The sequence below is a fragment of the Poecile atricapillus genome, chromosome 1 (genome assembly GCF_030490865.1).
Source record: "Poecile atricapillus isolate bPoeAtr1 chromosome 1, bPoeAtr1.hap1, whole genome shotgun sequence".
NCBI classification, from domain to species: domain Eukaryota; kingdom Metazoa; phylum Chordata; class Aves; order Passeriformes; family Paridae; genus Poecile; species Poecile atricapillus.
The window spans coordinates 39,577,851-39,593,498 of NC_081249.1; the positions used below are offsets into that span (position 1 = coordinate 39,577,851).

General features: G+C 36.2%; 2 protein-coding genes across 2 annotated transcripts in view; one reads left to right on the top strand and one right to left on the bottom strand.

Moving 5' to 3' along the window:
• UBAC2 (UBA domain containing 2) overlaps positions 1–15,648 on the bottom strand; it is an 84,208-nt gene that overhangs the window by 31,985 nt on the left and 36,575 nt on the right. The window lies entirely within an intron of this gene.
• On the top strand, positions 3,737–13,124 carry LOC131587610 (G-protein coupled receptor 183-like). The gene is made up of 2 exons (XM_058855668.1): positions 3,737–3,813; positions 11,562–13,124. Coding segments are annotated over exons 1-2 (1,107 nt in total). The 5' UTR covers positions 3,737–3,811; the 3' UTR covers positions 12,667–13,124.

Genomic DNA, 15,648 nt, shown 5'->3' on the forward strand with positions numbered 1-15,648 from the left:
TGCTTTCCCTCTCATCTCTTTCTGTCTCCTTTCCTGTGCTTTCTCTCCTTTTGCAGAGACCTTTGCCCCAGCCCTTTGTTTATTATACTGTAAGAATATCAGGAACATCCTTTCACGCACCATGATTAACTTCTACTAGAAATCTGTGATGCCTATGGGCAAAGGGCTATATACACAAGCATATTCTGACTCTGAACAGAGTTTTTGCCCACTTCATATTTAGGAAGTTAATTTTAGTGTCATGTGGGTTAAAAAATGAAATTTTCAAACAAACCAGAAAACTCTAAAACCTGAAAACTGAATTCTAGAGTTTGAACATTCCACATGAATACCATGTCCATCCCAAAGATGTATTGTAGTAGCTGTCTCGATAATAATTATATCCTCATTTTGAAGAGCATGTTAAATTTCAACATTTGCAGTGAAACAAACACAGTGACCAAATGAGAACATTCTACATCATATGAATTTATGAGATTAATTTTGTACAAAAAAAAAAAAAAAATCCTTGAAAAAAAATAGATCAGAGATGTAAACATTACTGTCAGAGAAGAAAAAATCAGGGGCAGGTAAGAGTATCTTACAAGAGAAATGCACTATTTAAAGTCTAAAATGGTGACTATTAAATGCAGATTAAAATAAAACATTAGCACTAGCAAATATATGCACAAAACAGGAAAAATTGTTCTAAAGTGCATGAACAAAGGGTTAGAAAGCTAAATAAATGTAGCTTCTGCAAAAATACGTGCTGTTGTCAATAGAAGTTCTGTGGTATTAAGTTTGCAGAAATAACTTATTTTATTCAGAATGACTCACTACACTTACTAACTGTGGTGCTGTGCTTTTCTTCATTCAAGTTCTTCAAAAAACCATTAAACTGACAAATTTACAACCACGTATATTTTGGGTGACTAAAAATATCACTTCTAAAAAACAGCTGCAGATAATACAGGCACGCAAACAGTGCACTTGTAATTCAAGTCAGTAAGTCATTTCAGTGACCTGTGTTCCTACAGTCAGTCCAAACACTGCCATTTTATATGTAAGGTGCCAGCCTTTATTCTGAGTGTGCTAAATAGTCACTATAACATTCCTTAAAATTAAACTCTGTGGAATGAGACCACCCTTGATGGTAGCATTCCTCCACCTGCTGGAGCCCTGGACTCGAAGGACCAACCTACTGCACCCAACCCTTTCACTACATATGAGCAGGACACCCCATTGCCTGAGGTCTCTCAACAGCAGCAAAAGCATTAGGCTTTGTTACCCAATACTCACTAGCTGATGCCAGTTCTTCATAGGAAAGCAGTAAGAATGCAGAGAAAAATTAAAAAATGCATCTGGAGCTGAAAAGAAAGGCTCCTCCTGTAGCTGGATATCTGCAGAGAATCCCTGCAACTTGGATTTCATTAAAATTTGAGACCAAACATTTAAGAAACAATTTACAATTGCCTCGTGAAGGCAGAAGTCAGACACCTGTCCTAAAGTAAGCTTTAGTTTTTAGTGCTAAGACTATCCAACAATATATTTTGTAACCTGCTGGGTTCCATGTTACTCGCCTTGCCTGCCAAAAGCAAAGCAATAAGTGTCTGCACATATATGGTAAACACAAATGTATGTCTGCACATATATGGTAAACACAACACTTTCTGATACACAACAATTTTGTAATTTACATGTTCAAATCTTGGAACAGTCAAACAGATATTGGACCAACAGCAGCTGCATCAGAACAGAAAACAAACAACTAGAAGGATAAACAATCAGTGAAAGAATGCGACCTATACTTTTTAGCTCAAGCAATTAGCATCATGCCATGCTAGGCTGGATTGGTAGCTAATATGCCAGTGTGACTCAAAGGGTACAATCTAGTACTGTATCTTAATCAAAGGAAAGCAATATTTTATCAGATCAAAGCAGGGAACACATATTGGCTTTGTTTTATAATGGTAACACAATTCTGAAACAAACATTTCCTTTAATAAGAAGCTGGGGTACTAATGTCAGCCCTTGAGCAAAGACATGTCTGCATATCTCAAAATTTCCCATTTCTACAGCATACTTTAGGTGCTGGACAGGGAACCACACTGTGGTATTTCTTTGTGTACATATGAAGCAAGTTCCCTATGCAATTTCCCTTTAAACATGCCTGAATTCTCATTACTTCATATAAAGCGATTTTACTCTCTGATGAAGCTGAACAATTAAAAAATTATTCAAAAACAAGTAAGGAAAAAATCCAGAATAAGACTGGTAAATTCTCCTAAACACTTTCTGAATGTGATATTAGAAGATGAGTGCTCCATTAAGACTGATGAGCTAAAAGCCCTTGATAGAACCCTTCAGCTCTTAGGCATCTAAGGGGAATCAAGCCATGTGTGTACAGTGGGAGTTCAACACCAGAAAAATCAGTGTACAGTGTCAATGAAGTGTTCCAAGTAGCTCATAAGGCTGTCTGTTCTGCTATAGGAAAAACATTTCCTATAATACAAAGTAACTTTGCCATTAGATCTGTATTTACTTCAGGCCTTCTGATGAGACAGATGTGCAAGAGATCCTATCTCGACACACCTTCACCACTACAATGTCAGCCAACTCCTGTGCTGTGAACACAGCCCTAACATAAGAGGCATCCTCCACTCTGCATGGGTTGGACCTGCCAAAAATAGCCTTATTGTGCTTTGTTGGTTGTTTAAAATCAGGCCACTAAATGAGGTCATGAAATAGTCCTTCGCAGTCATGAATGATCAGTATCAGTTTTTGGGGAAAATCCCAGGTAACTCAACCACAGCCTCTAGCAAACGAAAGGATTTTCCATCTATCTCGGATCTCCAAAGCCCTCCTAACAAACACACAATTTAACTCTTACATTAAAAGTTCTTCACCCAGAAACAAGGTTATTTCAGTTACAAATGAGTTAACTCACAATTTGATATCCCATTCCTTTCCTACTCCTTAGCCACTCATTCTTGTCAATATTATTTTAGGGGAATCAGATTTGTGTTTTAGAAGCTTTTTATCTTTCATAAGATACATTTACATTTTTTCATCATTTTTCATAATAGTTATTATTAGTAGTAGTAGTATCACTAATAATTACTATTACTGTTGTTGTCATTCTTATCACTGCTTAAAATGTAATGAACAGCTTACAAAGGCAGACATTCTTACTAATCTCTCAAAGCCCCAGAGTTCTTTAACTCCCTCATATATTTTTGAAAGGCATTTCTGTAAATCCCCATCATTACAATACTAAAACCGTGCTGGGAATGTCCACAGGCGTTTGAGTCGTCTGCTTTAACACCACATCTGGGTATATCTCAGTTTTGAGGTTTCCTCCTTCATCAGTAAGAAGTTTTAAAGCATGTACTAATCACATGGCTTTTTGCTGTAAATTAGGGTATTTTTGAATGCAGATGGCATATAAACAAAGTTTTTCACATATGAGAGGGATTTTAGTTGGTCAACAATTAGTCAAGTAAACCTCAGGGTAAAAGTCCCTCCTGCCAAAGTCAGTAATGCGTAACTTCAGGGGGGGAGGTGGAAGTGTTGTTTCTAATTACTCTCTTTGAGCAGACTAATTGTAAAAGGATCAAAAATAGATGCTTTCACATCCCATAAAACAGTAGGCAGCAAATCAAGACCGGCATACAAACAGGGCTGGTTTTTTTTAAGCACTTGAAAAAACCCTACCCCTCCCACAAAAGACTCACGTAATCACTCTTGAGAACAATGTGCAAGAGTAAACCTTTGCACTTAAACCATTCTGGTAATGCCCTGAACTGCTCAGAGGATCTAAGAAGCTACAGAGATGTAAGTACAGAAAAGAACTAACTTTTTACTTTTTTCCTTTGCCACTGAGCAACAGCAAACAATTCCAGAAATATTTCCTTTTTTGCATTATACGGGATATTTTCATGTGGTAGTAAGGATAAGGCTCATGGAAGAAATTCTCTAATATTTTATACTCCCATATTAATATGCTGCTAGTTAGTTTCCACTTAAAGGATCTGTTTATCTACAGCATCAACAAGTTATTCCAACCCCTTTCTTATAATACAGTTTTCTGACAATCACAGGGAAACATTTCATACTGCCTTAACTTAGACAATTTTTTAGCAATACTTATTTAAATTATACTAATGCAGAAATAACTACTGTAGAGGAAAGCACTGAAGCTCTAAAGTCACTGAACCTCACAGAATAATAGTGAGAGAGCCTTAAAACAAATCCATGCTGCAGTTGTGAATGCATAGCTTGTTCTTATCTCCTTGTCTATTAAAACAGCCTTTACTATCAGCTTAAAAACTCCTCGCTCTTCTCATGTCTAAACATTGCAACAGAGCATCTTAAGAATTCAAAGCTTTATGAGCTAATTCCTCTTTTAACTTCTAGTGCACATTTCTTTCATGGTTTTTAGAAGGCATTCTTCTTCTGAATAGCAATGACCAAACATCTTTATTACTGAACTCTGTGTCACAAAGCTGAAGAAATATTACAAGTGGTATGATTTTTATACACCCTCCCAATTTAAAAGGATACTTTTTTCCTATTATACGGGCAAAACAAGACAGACTGTTCAACAACTATCATTTATATTAGAAAAATAAGAGTACATGCCTTTGAGCACAGAATACAAGAGATGTGTCTAACATTTTCAAGGCTGCTCCTGAAGAGATAAGGGGATTGAAAATTTACTTGGCAATTACTCTTTAATAGCTCAAATCTCATTCCTTTCTGGTCAAAAGATTCAGGAGCATGTATAGAGAATAAAAAACTTAATACAGAAGCTGTAATCTGAAGCTGTAAAACCTAAAATTAAATATTATACCTGCATGGGTTTCATACAACTCAGAAAAAAACCCCCAAACTCAAAGAGGTGTGCATGTTTTCTAGTACTAAAGTAAAAATCCTCATATGACTACTATCTTCTTCTGCTAGAAAAAATGTAATTTTCAGTGGCTGACACTTATTTTCCTTATTTGCTCTAGTTTTAGGTTCTCTCTTTTTTACATTTAGTATACTTAAGCAAGTTTAAACGGAAGGGAAGTTAATCATCTTAACATCAGCACAGCTCTTCATGTTAGTATGTGTTTTTGGCAGAGATTATTTATGTTAGATAGTGCTCACACTTTCTGTAGAAAAGATCACCCTTGTAAAGAGACATCCAACAGATAAAAGCAGGATGTATCCTTCAAATTACTTCCACTTTTTCTTTAATTAGTTATGCAGCACTTCAACTCAACTTCTTTTATTTCCATCTCATTTACTGTATTTTCTATTATTTTTAGCACCAAATACAAGTCATACAACAGTCATGTAAAATCTATAGTAATAGACAAAAGCAGAACCATAAAGATCCCACTGTCTTGTGCACTTGCATATTCTGTTAAGCAGCTAAATAATATTATAATTCTTTATAGCCACTGTTAAAACAATTTAATAATGAAATACATATTTGGGATTCTCTGAAAAATCTCAAAAACGCAAATTTGCGCTTTACAAATTTGGGTTTACTATGCCAACAAATTTGGATCTACACCAAAAAGGGATAAGTGCACTAGCCTGGAAATTCTCTCATCAAATTTAGCTGTGGGTTGTGACCTGAGGACTCAATCTTCAGGACATTAGGCTGAATCACCAGCCTCTACAACACAAAACTCAACAGCTTTTTTTAAAAAAAACCAAAAAAAAACCCATAAAACACTAGAAGCATGTGAATGTTAACGTGTTAGAGGAAGCTTTAGGACATGCCTGTCTCTCACCTCAGCTTTTAGTAAACTACATGCAATCCCCAGCTGCCAATCCACACACCTTATTATGTACCTTAGGTATATGTTCTTTCTATTTTAACAAAGCATTCTACTGTGCAATTTAGCACACAAACTTTTTAATATACAGAACTTAATTGAATCAAGCCTTTTTCTCAAACAGAGGAAACACTCTACCATAAAGATCACATGTAAGATAAAATAGAAATACAAACAAAAAATACAAAAAAAAATACAAAAAATAATTTTGAGATTAAGGAAAAAATTAAACCTACAAAAATGCAGCACTGCATATTTTCCACCTTCTACTGTTTTAAAACAATGTAAGACCAACACAGATTGTAACTATAGAGGACTGCAAGATCAGTGAATCTTGCAGGGAAGAGAAGTCTCTTTCCTGACCATTCCTTTAAAATAATTTCTACTCTTTATGCATAAAAAACCCAATATTAACCCCCAACATGATTTGTTAAAGAAATATTGTCCATCTCACAGGGATTAAACCATACTATGCATAAAGAGCCAGGAGAGATCTTTCTAATGAACTGCTATGCTTTTCCAAGAATATAATTAGTATCCTTAAATTAGCAACTGGACCAGGGACAAATGGACCAGGGATTAATCCTCAAAGAATGAAAATTATGAAGAGACACAGAGAAATCACACATTAGATTACAATACACAGTAACAGCCTTCTACATGTCCCCTGTTAAGCTGAAAAGACAGATGGTGCTCCTAACAAAAGCAGGAGATGAGAACAAGAAGAAATTTCATTTAGCATACAGAGATAGCTTTGTACCACTGCTTGCACACAATCCCAACCCACGTAATCTGAAGTGTAACACTGCAATTGCTGGCTCACAGTTTAAGTGCATGCTTCTTACCAGTTAAATGTATGTGATATTATGATACTACATATAAAGCCCATGATACATGAACATGTCTATGAAACAGAGCTTTGGATTACACAGTACTTCCAAACTGGAGTCACCATCCTGTTAATCAAACACCTTTTGCTTTGGGGATTAAACACAAAACAAATGTATAAACATAAAACAAATGACTAATGCCAGTCAAATGTTTTCACACAACATAAATCTCCTAGACAAGCTATTTTTCCTTCTTTGATGAGATTACAATATTGGTTTAGAAAGGCACCTGCACAGATTTCAGACATGCTAGATTTTGTAAGCAGCTTGCCATTGTGCTGCAAATTTTTTCCCCCAATGGATGCTATTGCTGTGAAACATCAAGAAGCGCAGAGAATAGACTAGCAGGTGCCTAGCTAACAAATCTCATAAGGTAATTGACTAAAGAAATTTGCTGGTCAGAATGTAAACATAGTGCTAAGTCTTGAAAACTGGTGAGGGAAAGAACAATGTAGAACAACCTGCACTGGTTGCAAGCCTGGGCATAGTATTTAAGAGTAAAATTAAACTCCCTCAGGCATAAGGTCTTCCCAAGTCAAAGCAGAGAGCAGTGGCCATGCCATTACACTGGAGATATTTTATGACAGAGTGAATCAGAGAAATATTCCTGGATCACAGTAAGTTAACTTCACAAACTCCCAGTGCAACACTACACAACTCTATCCTGCGTACATAATCCACTAAGAAGAAAAAGAAAGGATGTAGTGGTGAGTTTGCCTCCAGGCACACCAATAACACAAGGAATCTGGAACCCCAAGTCCTGTGTGGGACACAGCTGGGGTTAGAACAGACATCACAGGATCACTTCACCTTGTGGTGAAGTATTTGAGAAGCTTACCTTGAACTACCCAAACCATGAGATTGTGTAAACGTAAAGAGACTCAATGAAAACAGCAAATGCAAATTAATTTTAGAGACATTTAAAAGAGACACACACATTTTTTAACAGGGAGGTTGACTGACCAAAGACTAGAGTATAAATGGGTAATTTGCCTTCTCTTCAGCTCTCCAAGACAAACAGCATGTTAGAAAGTATGCTTTAAATGAAGTTACCAGAATCTATACACAATCACTAAAATAATATAATCTGAACAGAAGATTACTTTAAGTGACTAAGTGGTCTGTGTCACTGAGTGTTTATAGACTCAAAAAATGTGAAAATCTGAACAACCCTCTTTACAATACAAATATACAGACAGGAATTTTCAATACTTTATACCATTACATTTTGGCATGCAACCCTAAGCCAAAAACCTCTGGTGCTGTTTTCTAAAATTATTTAATTTATAAGGGAAATTATTATCTTTCTTCAAAGTATATATTTCAAAGTAGTATCAGTAATAAACCTGTAACACCACTGGAAGGGTCTTTAATCCAACAATCTAGAAGACCAAAAGTTTTAGTAGTGATTGTAGAGGGTAAATTCATTGATGCATCTGGATTTGGGACAGTAAATGGCCATGGTCTCATGAGTTATTCAGGCACACAGCTCATTAAAACAGAGTCATGTCCAGCTAGTCTTAGGTTGGCAGCAGTAAGGGTGTAACAGTCTCCATTTATTCTCCAATAACGTAAAACTCACAAAAATATTCAAAATGTTCTTCTTCTAGATACATTCTGTAGAGGATGTCATATGCTGTATGTATAATAAGTGGATCATTCAGGATTGCTGCCAAGAAATAAACAGCAACCTGACACAAGGAATAGGTTTTTAAAAAAAATATCTTATTTAATAATGCAGACACCTTTCAGGAAGAAAATATTATTTTTAATGAAGCCCTCTCCAAGATTGCCAAGGAAATGTGAAATACCTGCTGAGGTGAATGAAGCTCATCCAACAACAATTAGAGTTCAGAAGTACAAAGAAGTTATTGCGGCTTGGGTGATGCACATTATGGTGGATGGTATCAACTTTATCCTCTGTTCGGGCCAGAAACCAGTTAAAATCTCTCTCTCTCTTTCTTTTGGTTTTTTGTTTGTTTGTTTGTTTTGGGGTTTTGTTTGTTGGTTTTTTAATAAATATATTCAGGTACTGTAGCACCTAAACACATTGGTGACTCTCAAAAATGCCCATACATACCTACAGATAGACAAAACACTAATACTCATCTACAGCATTGTAAAATGTGTTCCCTACATTAACAGTCAAAATATTTTGGGGATAACAGAGGATCAAAAAGAATACTTTTTGCCCCTAGGGCTGACTCCCACAGCATGCAGAAGAGCCTGCCAAGGAGCATAGCTTAGCTGACTGCACAGTGCCCTGAAAGATTCATAAGCTGTGCTTGTCCAGCTTTCTCCTCATCCCTTTGTGGCCAGTTTGTCCTGTCAAGGAACTGCTCCCAATATATATCCATGCTAGCACCATGGATAGACATAAACACTGTCTCATCTAGGACTCCTTCTCAATATAACCAGTTATATGTGGGGATGAACATCCTATTTTGAACAATAAGTTCTAGATTAATTTATTGCATTAAAGATCCAACTTCATAGCAAAAAATTAGGTAACATGCAGTTTATGAAATTCTACTCTTGATGTAAAAAACCAATGTATTTTACTGAATATATCGGTTTCTTTGTAAACTATAGTTCAATGTTTTTGTATAATAGTCTACGTTTTACAAATGTTTATAGAAAGACATATGAATGAACGTGCATTGTTTTTGAACCAAAACTATTACAACTTTAAAGCAAAAATAAAATTATGCACTTAATATGCTATAGCTAGTTACTGCAATTGAACTGTTTATCACAAATCTTAGATTATCCTTTCCTAAATATGTTGACAAAATTATTTTACCTAAATTTCAAGAAAGAGATTAATAGAAGATAGATGTGATCCTGGGAGTGTGAACAAGAATTAGAAGCATTTAAATATGAGAAACAAAACAAAATATCTCACTGACTGATATACAGGTGTCCACACAAATCCACACCATTTTATGCAAAAAGCAGCCTGTTACACTTCAGTTAAACAAAAGCCATCCTAAACACTTCTGTAAGGGAAAAGATGTGAGGAAATCACACCAGCACTATCCTCAGGGTAATAACTACTGCATTAATCAATCACCAAACACACTAACACCAAGACAGCGACAACAATGCAGAAGTAACTAATACAAAATTGCTGGCATTCTTAAATCTGCACTGCAGCTGGAGTTATTTACCAGATTAGTTCCTTTATTCAAGGCACAGAACTCCCACTTCAGATTTGACATAGAGCCCTGAATGCAGTATTTCCACCTCTTGACAGACAGTACTTACTTCACAAATATCTGAGAATCAGAACATTGTACATCTATCAGTCAGAAATCACTCATCTGTCTTCCCTCCTGTCTACAGAATGCAGCAAACACAGACTTAATGTACTACCTGGAAGTCAAATTTCTTCCTTGAACAGTAATGTAGTAATATGTAACTAATTTACATATTTTAATACACATCATCCACTATCTAAAGGTTTACCATTTACAGAGAACCATTAATTATGAACCCCCTGAAATAAGCAATCTCATGGTTATCTCAAGTCATGAAAGAACATACTAACCTTTTAATGCTTTCACAAGTTAATAATAGGATAATGAATGCTTTCTAAAATGCGTGGTTTAAATCCCTTAAAACTGAGACGTATTTCCCAGAAAGACTTTTTGGAAGCACAACAGGCAATAGTTGCTTGTAAATATTGTGTGTTGAATAACAGATCCTCAGAAATAACACAGGCATGTTAATTAAAGGTTCAAGTCAGACTTAGAATTCCAGTTGCAACAGCTTTTATCTTCAGGTAGTATTCTTTGTTAATCTTGTTTTACTTGCTGTTTAAATTCATAAATGGTGCCTCTAAGGGGCACCCTTTTGTAGAACAGCTGCCCAAGGAGTAACATGAGATGCCCTATCCTTTCTGAGTTTCATGCTTACATTATACAATTGTCAGGTGACAGCAAAGCTAGGAAATGCTTGCACTGCAACCAGTATCAACAGGATGGGGTTCTTTCCATTTCTGAGATTCTGCTGGATCATTTTAAAATATTTTTAAGTCCCCCAAACCACTGTCACTTTGCAACTCTTCTATGCTACTTATGACTGTACAGATGAAACAATTTCTAAAGTCTACTAAATTGACAAAGTGTAAAATAGTTCCCCTGCACTATCTCTCTAAAGGAGGGTCACTAAAGAGTGACTAAAGTAGTAGTCTTAAGAATTTATGTCTGTAACAACATTTGAATTAGATTCCAAAAATCAGTTCTTAAAAATAGAATTAAACAAGTTATTATGGTTGGAATCTATGATCTTCATGGTTTTCTCCAACCTAAATGAATCTATGATTCTGTTACAATGTCAAAATGATTAAAATGCTGAGAAAAAAAAAAGTTTCTCTAAACCAGTTAAAGAATCACAATGTGAATTGTTAAGAACAAAAATTCCCTTAAAATTAACTAAAACTCATTTAAAACATTTTGTGTACTTGTCTGATCCTTAGGGACTTTATTTGATGCTCTATCATGTGGTTTCTTCAGACCCCTTTTTTCCCCTCAGGTTTCTTTAAACAGCCTCCCACTTCCTGAGCATCTACAGACTTCACTTTCCAATTATATTACATCCCTGGCTTATTACAATGCCCCCTGTCTGATTTTTTTTATTAGAGAAGAAATTGGGATCAAACAGAAAAGCTAATAGGAGGCATTTGTTTGTTTTCAAATAGAGTCTAGAAAAGTATTTCACAGCAATGAAGTTTCATTTCATTTTTTTAGTCTTATTTTGCAACAGAGGCTATCCATGTAAATATGTTATGTAGAAGTAGTTTATCTACATTTCTTACAAAATGTTCCCTTTTGTTGGTTTTTTTTTTTCCTCATGTTAGGTCTACTGAGCCTCCTGCCACAACAGTGGTTGCAGAAATGGACCCTTTCACAACCTTTGAGACCAACAGTTCCACCTGTGACTTATATGAGCACAAAGACACAGCACGGATATTACTGTCTGTCTTCTATGGCTCCATCTTGATTCTTGGGGTGCTTGGAAACACCATTGCTCTCACTGTCATTTTTAAAAACAGAAAAAAGATCAACTCTACTACCCTCTATTCAACAAATCTCGTCTTCTCTGATCTGCTGTTCTGCATTGCCTTACCAACCAGGATAGCCTACTATGCCCTGGGATTTCACTGGCCGTTTGGAGAAGCGCTGTGTCGAATCACCGCGCTCTTGTTCTACATCAACACCTACGCGGGCGTAAACTTCATGACGTGCCTGAGTATTGACAGGTTCTTCGCTGTCGTCCACCCCTTCCGATACAAGATCAGAAGGATTAAATATGCAAAGGGCATTTGTGTCTTTGTCTGGTTTCTTGTATTCAGTCAAACTTTCCCATTACTTATACAATCCATGTCACAGGAAGAAAATGAAAGGACTACATGTATGGAATATCCAAACTTTGAGAAAATAGAGCATCTACCATTTATACTTCTTGCTGCCTGTTTAATAGGGTACCTTATTCCCCTGGGGATTATTCTATTTTGCTACTCTCAAATCAGCTGCAAACTTTTTCAAACAGCTAAGGAAAATCCACTGACTGAAAAATCAGGGATAAACAAAAAAGCCATCAATACAATCATATTTGTAATTATAGTGTTTGTCATCTGCTTTACACCTTATCATGTTGCAATCATACAACACATGATTAAGAAACTTCAGCAAGAACCATTGTGCCCTGAAAAGAAAATTTTCCAGAAGTCACTCCATTATACTGTATTTCTGATGAATTTTAACTGCTGCCTAGATCCTTTCATCTATTTCTTTGCATGCAAAGGATACAAGAGAACTGTACTGAAAATACTGAGACGACAAGTGAGTGTATCAATTTCAAGTGCTGCCAGGTCACATCATGAAGAAAGCTCACGTGACGCAGGAGAAACACAAATGACGGTACTTGCTAAATCTTCCAATGGAAAGCTACCTGAAAAATAAAGCCTGTAGTACACCACAGTGGACCAAGACTAAAAATCCAGGGTCCATAGCAAAAACTCTTAGTGCTGCCTTACAGCAGCTTAAGTAAAATTCTGTTTCTCAGGATGTCAGGGAATCAAGAAGTGATGGACTGAAAATATTTGTCACAGGACAGCAGGAAAACTCAGCATTATAATGTCCTTGCTGTATCCTTTTGACGGATCTCTTATTTTTTCCAGGAAATATGCACCATTGTGAATGTTCAGATTCCATGCTGCACATACATATGCCTGGATGTTACTAACTCAAGCAAAGTCAAATTGCAGTTTGGATTGAGAAAAAATATAGCTTACAATTCAAACCAACTACAACCAGAACATCTGAAAATTTCAAGACCTCTAGCTGAGCTCCAATTACAGCAGTGGTTTTGCTGGCCAAGTCGCATAAACAGAGGAAATAAAATTTTGAGATAAAATGGACAACTTTTTTTCTCATTTGACTATGACAAATACTTAGTTTATAGCTCTTTGGAGGTGAAACTGCATTTTACAACATTTGGAGAACAAATGCCTTATTGAACAATTCACATGGAAAACATTGTCAAATATAACACATGAAAAACTGATGAACTGTTTGGTTCTCCCCAACACTGAGCATCTCTTGCATGATAAATCACTCATCTTCACAAGGTGTATTATCGCTTTACTCCTTTTCCTAAAGGAAAACTTTCCTTTCTAGTGTGTATTATAAAAAGTCTCTCTCTACTCCTGTTGTATATAGATTATTTATAAACACAAATTGAATTGTAATATTAAAATTGCACCATTTCAGTTAAAGGAACAGTGATACAGTGTTCTTCAGAACTTCTGCTGAAGTCAGACATGGACACAAGACAAATGCTTTAGAAACCTGAATAAATGTTCATAGTTGAGACCACCAAAAAGTAAATTAATGGATTAATTCTGGTGGTATGAGATGGCTACCTCTCTTTAAGCACTGTTTACCTGAGCGATCAATAAATGCAAACAGCAGAATTGGCTGGGAAAGAACAAGTTTTCCCATCGTGCCTTCATACAGCGTATCTGGGATCCCTTCAGGCATGCTGAAATTGGCTCAGGAAATAGACCAAATGACTTAAACACATCCTGCTGGAATCAGCTCAATACCAGCTGAGAATCCAGGATGTAAGCACTGGGTTCCTGCTGATGTGCCCTTCCGTCACGTCTCAGTTTCCTTCCCTACTTTATTCCTGGCCCCTCTATCTTTTCTTTAGTGTTCTATCTTATATTAATATGCCTTCACTGGCCAACACAAATTGGTAACTCAGCCAGGAGGTTGTGATGGAAAATTAAGGAGTGCCTGATAATCATCAGAAGTTATGCCAGGTGTCAGAACAGATGTTATTTATTTCAGCTGTATCTCTCTGACACTGAGGTTGTACTGGGAGTCAAGCAAACATATTACATTCGTCATCTTTGCAATTTCTTCCTTCCTCACATGTTGACCTCTGCTTACCTTCAAACACAGAAGGGTCATATCAGAAGAGCAGTACAGAAACATTAAATTAACAATTACTTTTTTATGGTAAATAAACCCACAAACCCCCCTATATTTCATACTACTTAGACTCCCAAAATTGAGTTTCTAATTCTAAAATACTAATTCTCTCTTTTCTAATTCTAGAAGACACTATGCAGCTTTAGAAAAGCAGTGTAAGAATAACTTTTATCAGGAGAAGTGCTACTTAGTTCTGTATGATCTACCGGTTCTGTTCTTGTCAGCTTTTTTAATAAACTATTTTAAAATATTATTTACAAATGTGTTCCTATTGAATTAAGCAAGTGGTAACCAGATAAAATCACAGACAGACCACTCATGAATACCTAGAAGTGGCAGAAATAAAATATATGTAATGTTAACATCTCACTGACACAAGCTTATTTTATTCTACTAATGTCTAGGGATTTGGGGGTTTTAGTATGCATTTAATCTAACTGTGATTATAAAATCTTAAATACAATAAGCCTTTTTTATATTTGTCTGTAAAATATAACTTAAATATATATTAAAACACCACATACTGCAGGTAACTACACTTTTCTAAGTGGAAATGAAGATTTCTACTGAACATCTTTCTCTATCCCCATTTTCTCACATTAGCAATTCTGTTATTATCAATATTGGATTTTGTCTCTAAATCACATCAGCATTCCCAAACAGCTAACTTTACATCAAAATGCTGCTCTTGCATGAGTCCAGTTAGATACAGGTTTGAGAAAAGCTGCTTTTTTCTCATTGTTTAAATGTTTCTCAAATGCTGAAAAAAACCAATAAAATAAAAGCCTTTAAAAGCTAATATAAGCTCAGTTTCCTGACAAAGTCCTACAAGCACTGACATACAGATAGACAATGACAATTCGTATCTGTGGCAGTAATGTCACTGCTTCTCACTCCTTGTGAGGATGCACTCACAGCTCAAGCACACTTGTGTCAATGAGGAGACTTCTGTCATCTGCCAAAAGTAGCAGTGGGGGATTCACTTGGCTTGGGACACTGCACTGCAGCAAAACATTTAGAGAGCATCTGTCCTGTTCCTTGTACAAGATGAGGCATGAGGCTGGCAGCCATCACCAGAGTGATGGTAACAACCTGCTGCATGGGGCCAAAGGAGAACAGCAAGAGTGAAAAGTTACAGCTGTTCTCAAACAACTGGTTTCCTTCATGATGCCCTTACCCAACTTGCAGCTTGAAGTAGTGTGAGCTTTGCAAGAAAAAATAAGCTTTTTCTTTGGGGAAGGCTTTTTATACATTCTAAACAATGTTCCTTTCTGTGTGAAAGGCTGGTAAATGGTCACATAGACCTGGGACTCTTTCATGCCTTCCACATACAAATAAAGCAGCTGACAAGTAGCAGTAGGTTCAAATGGCTTGCTCATTGTGAGGATCTGATTGAACTTCTCAGAAAAACTGGGTCTCTATTTGGTAGGTCAAGTCTTGAAACAC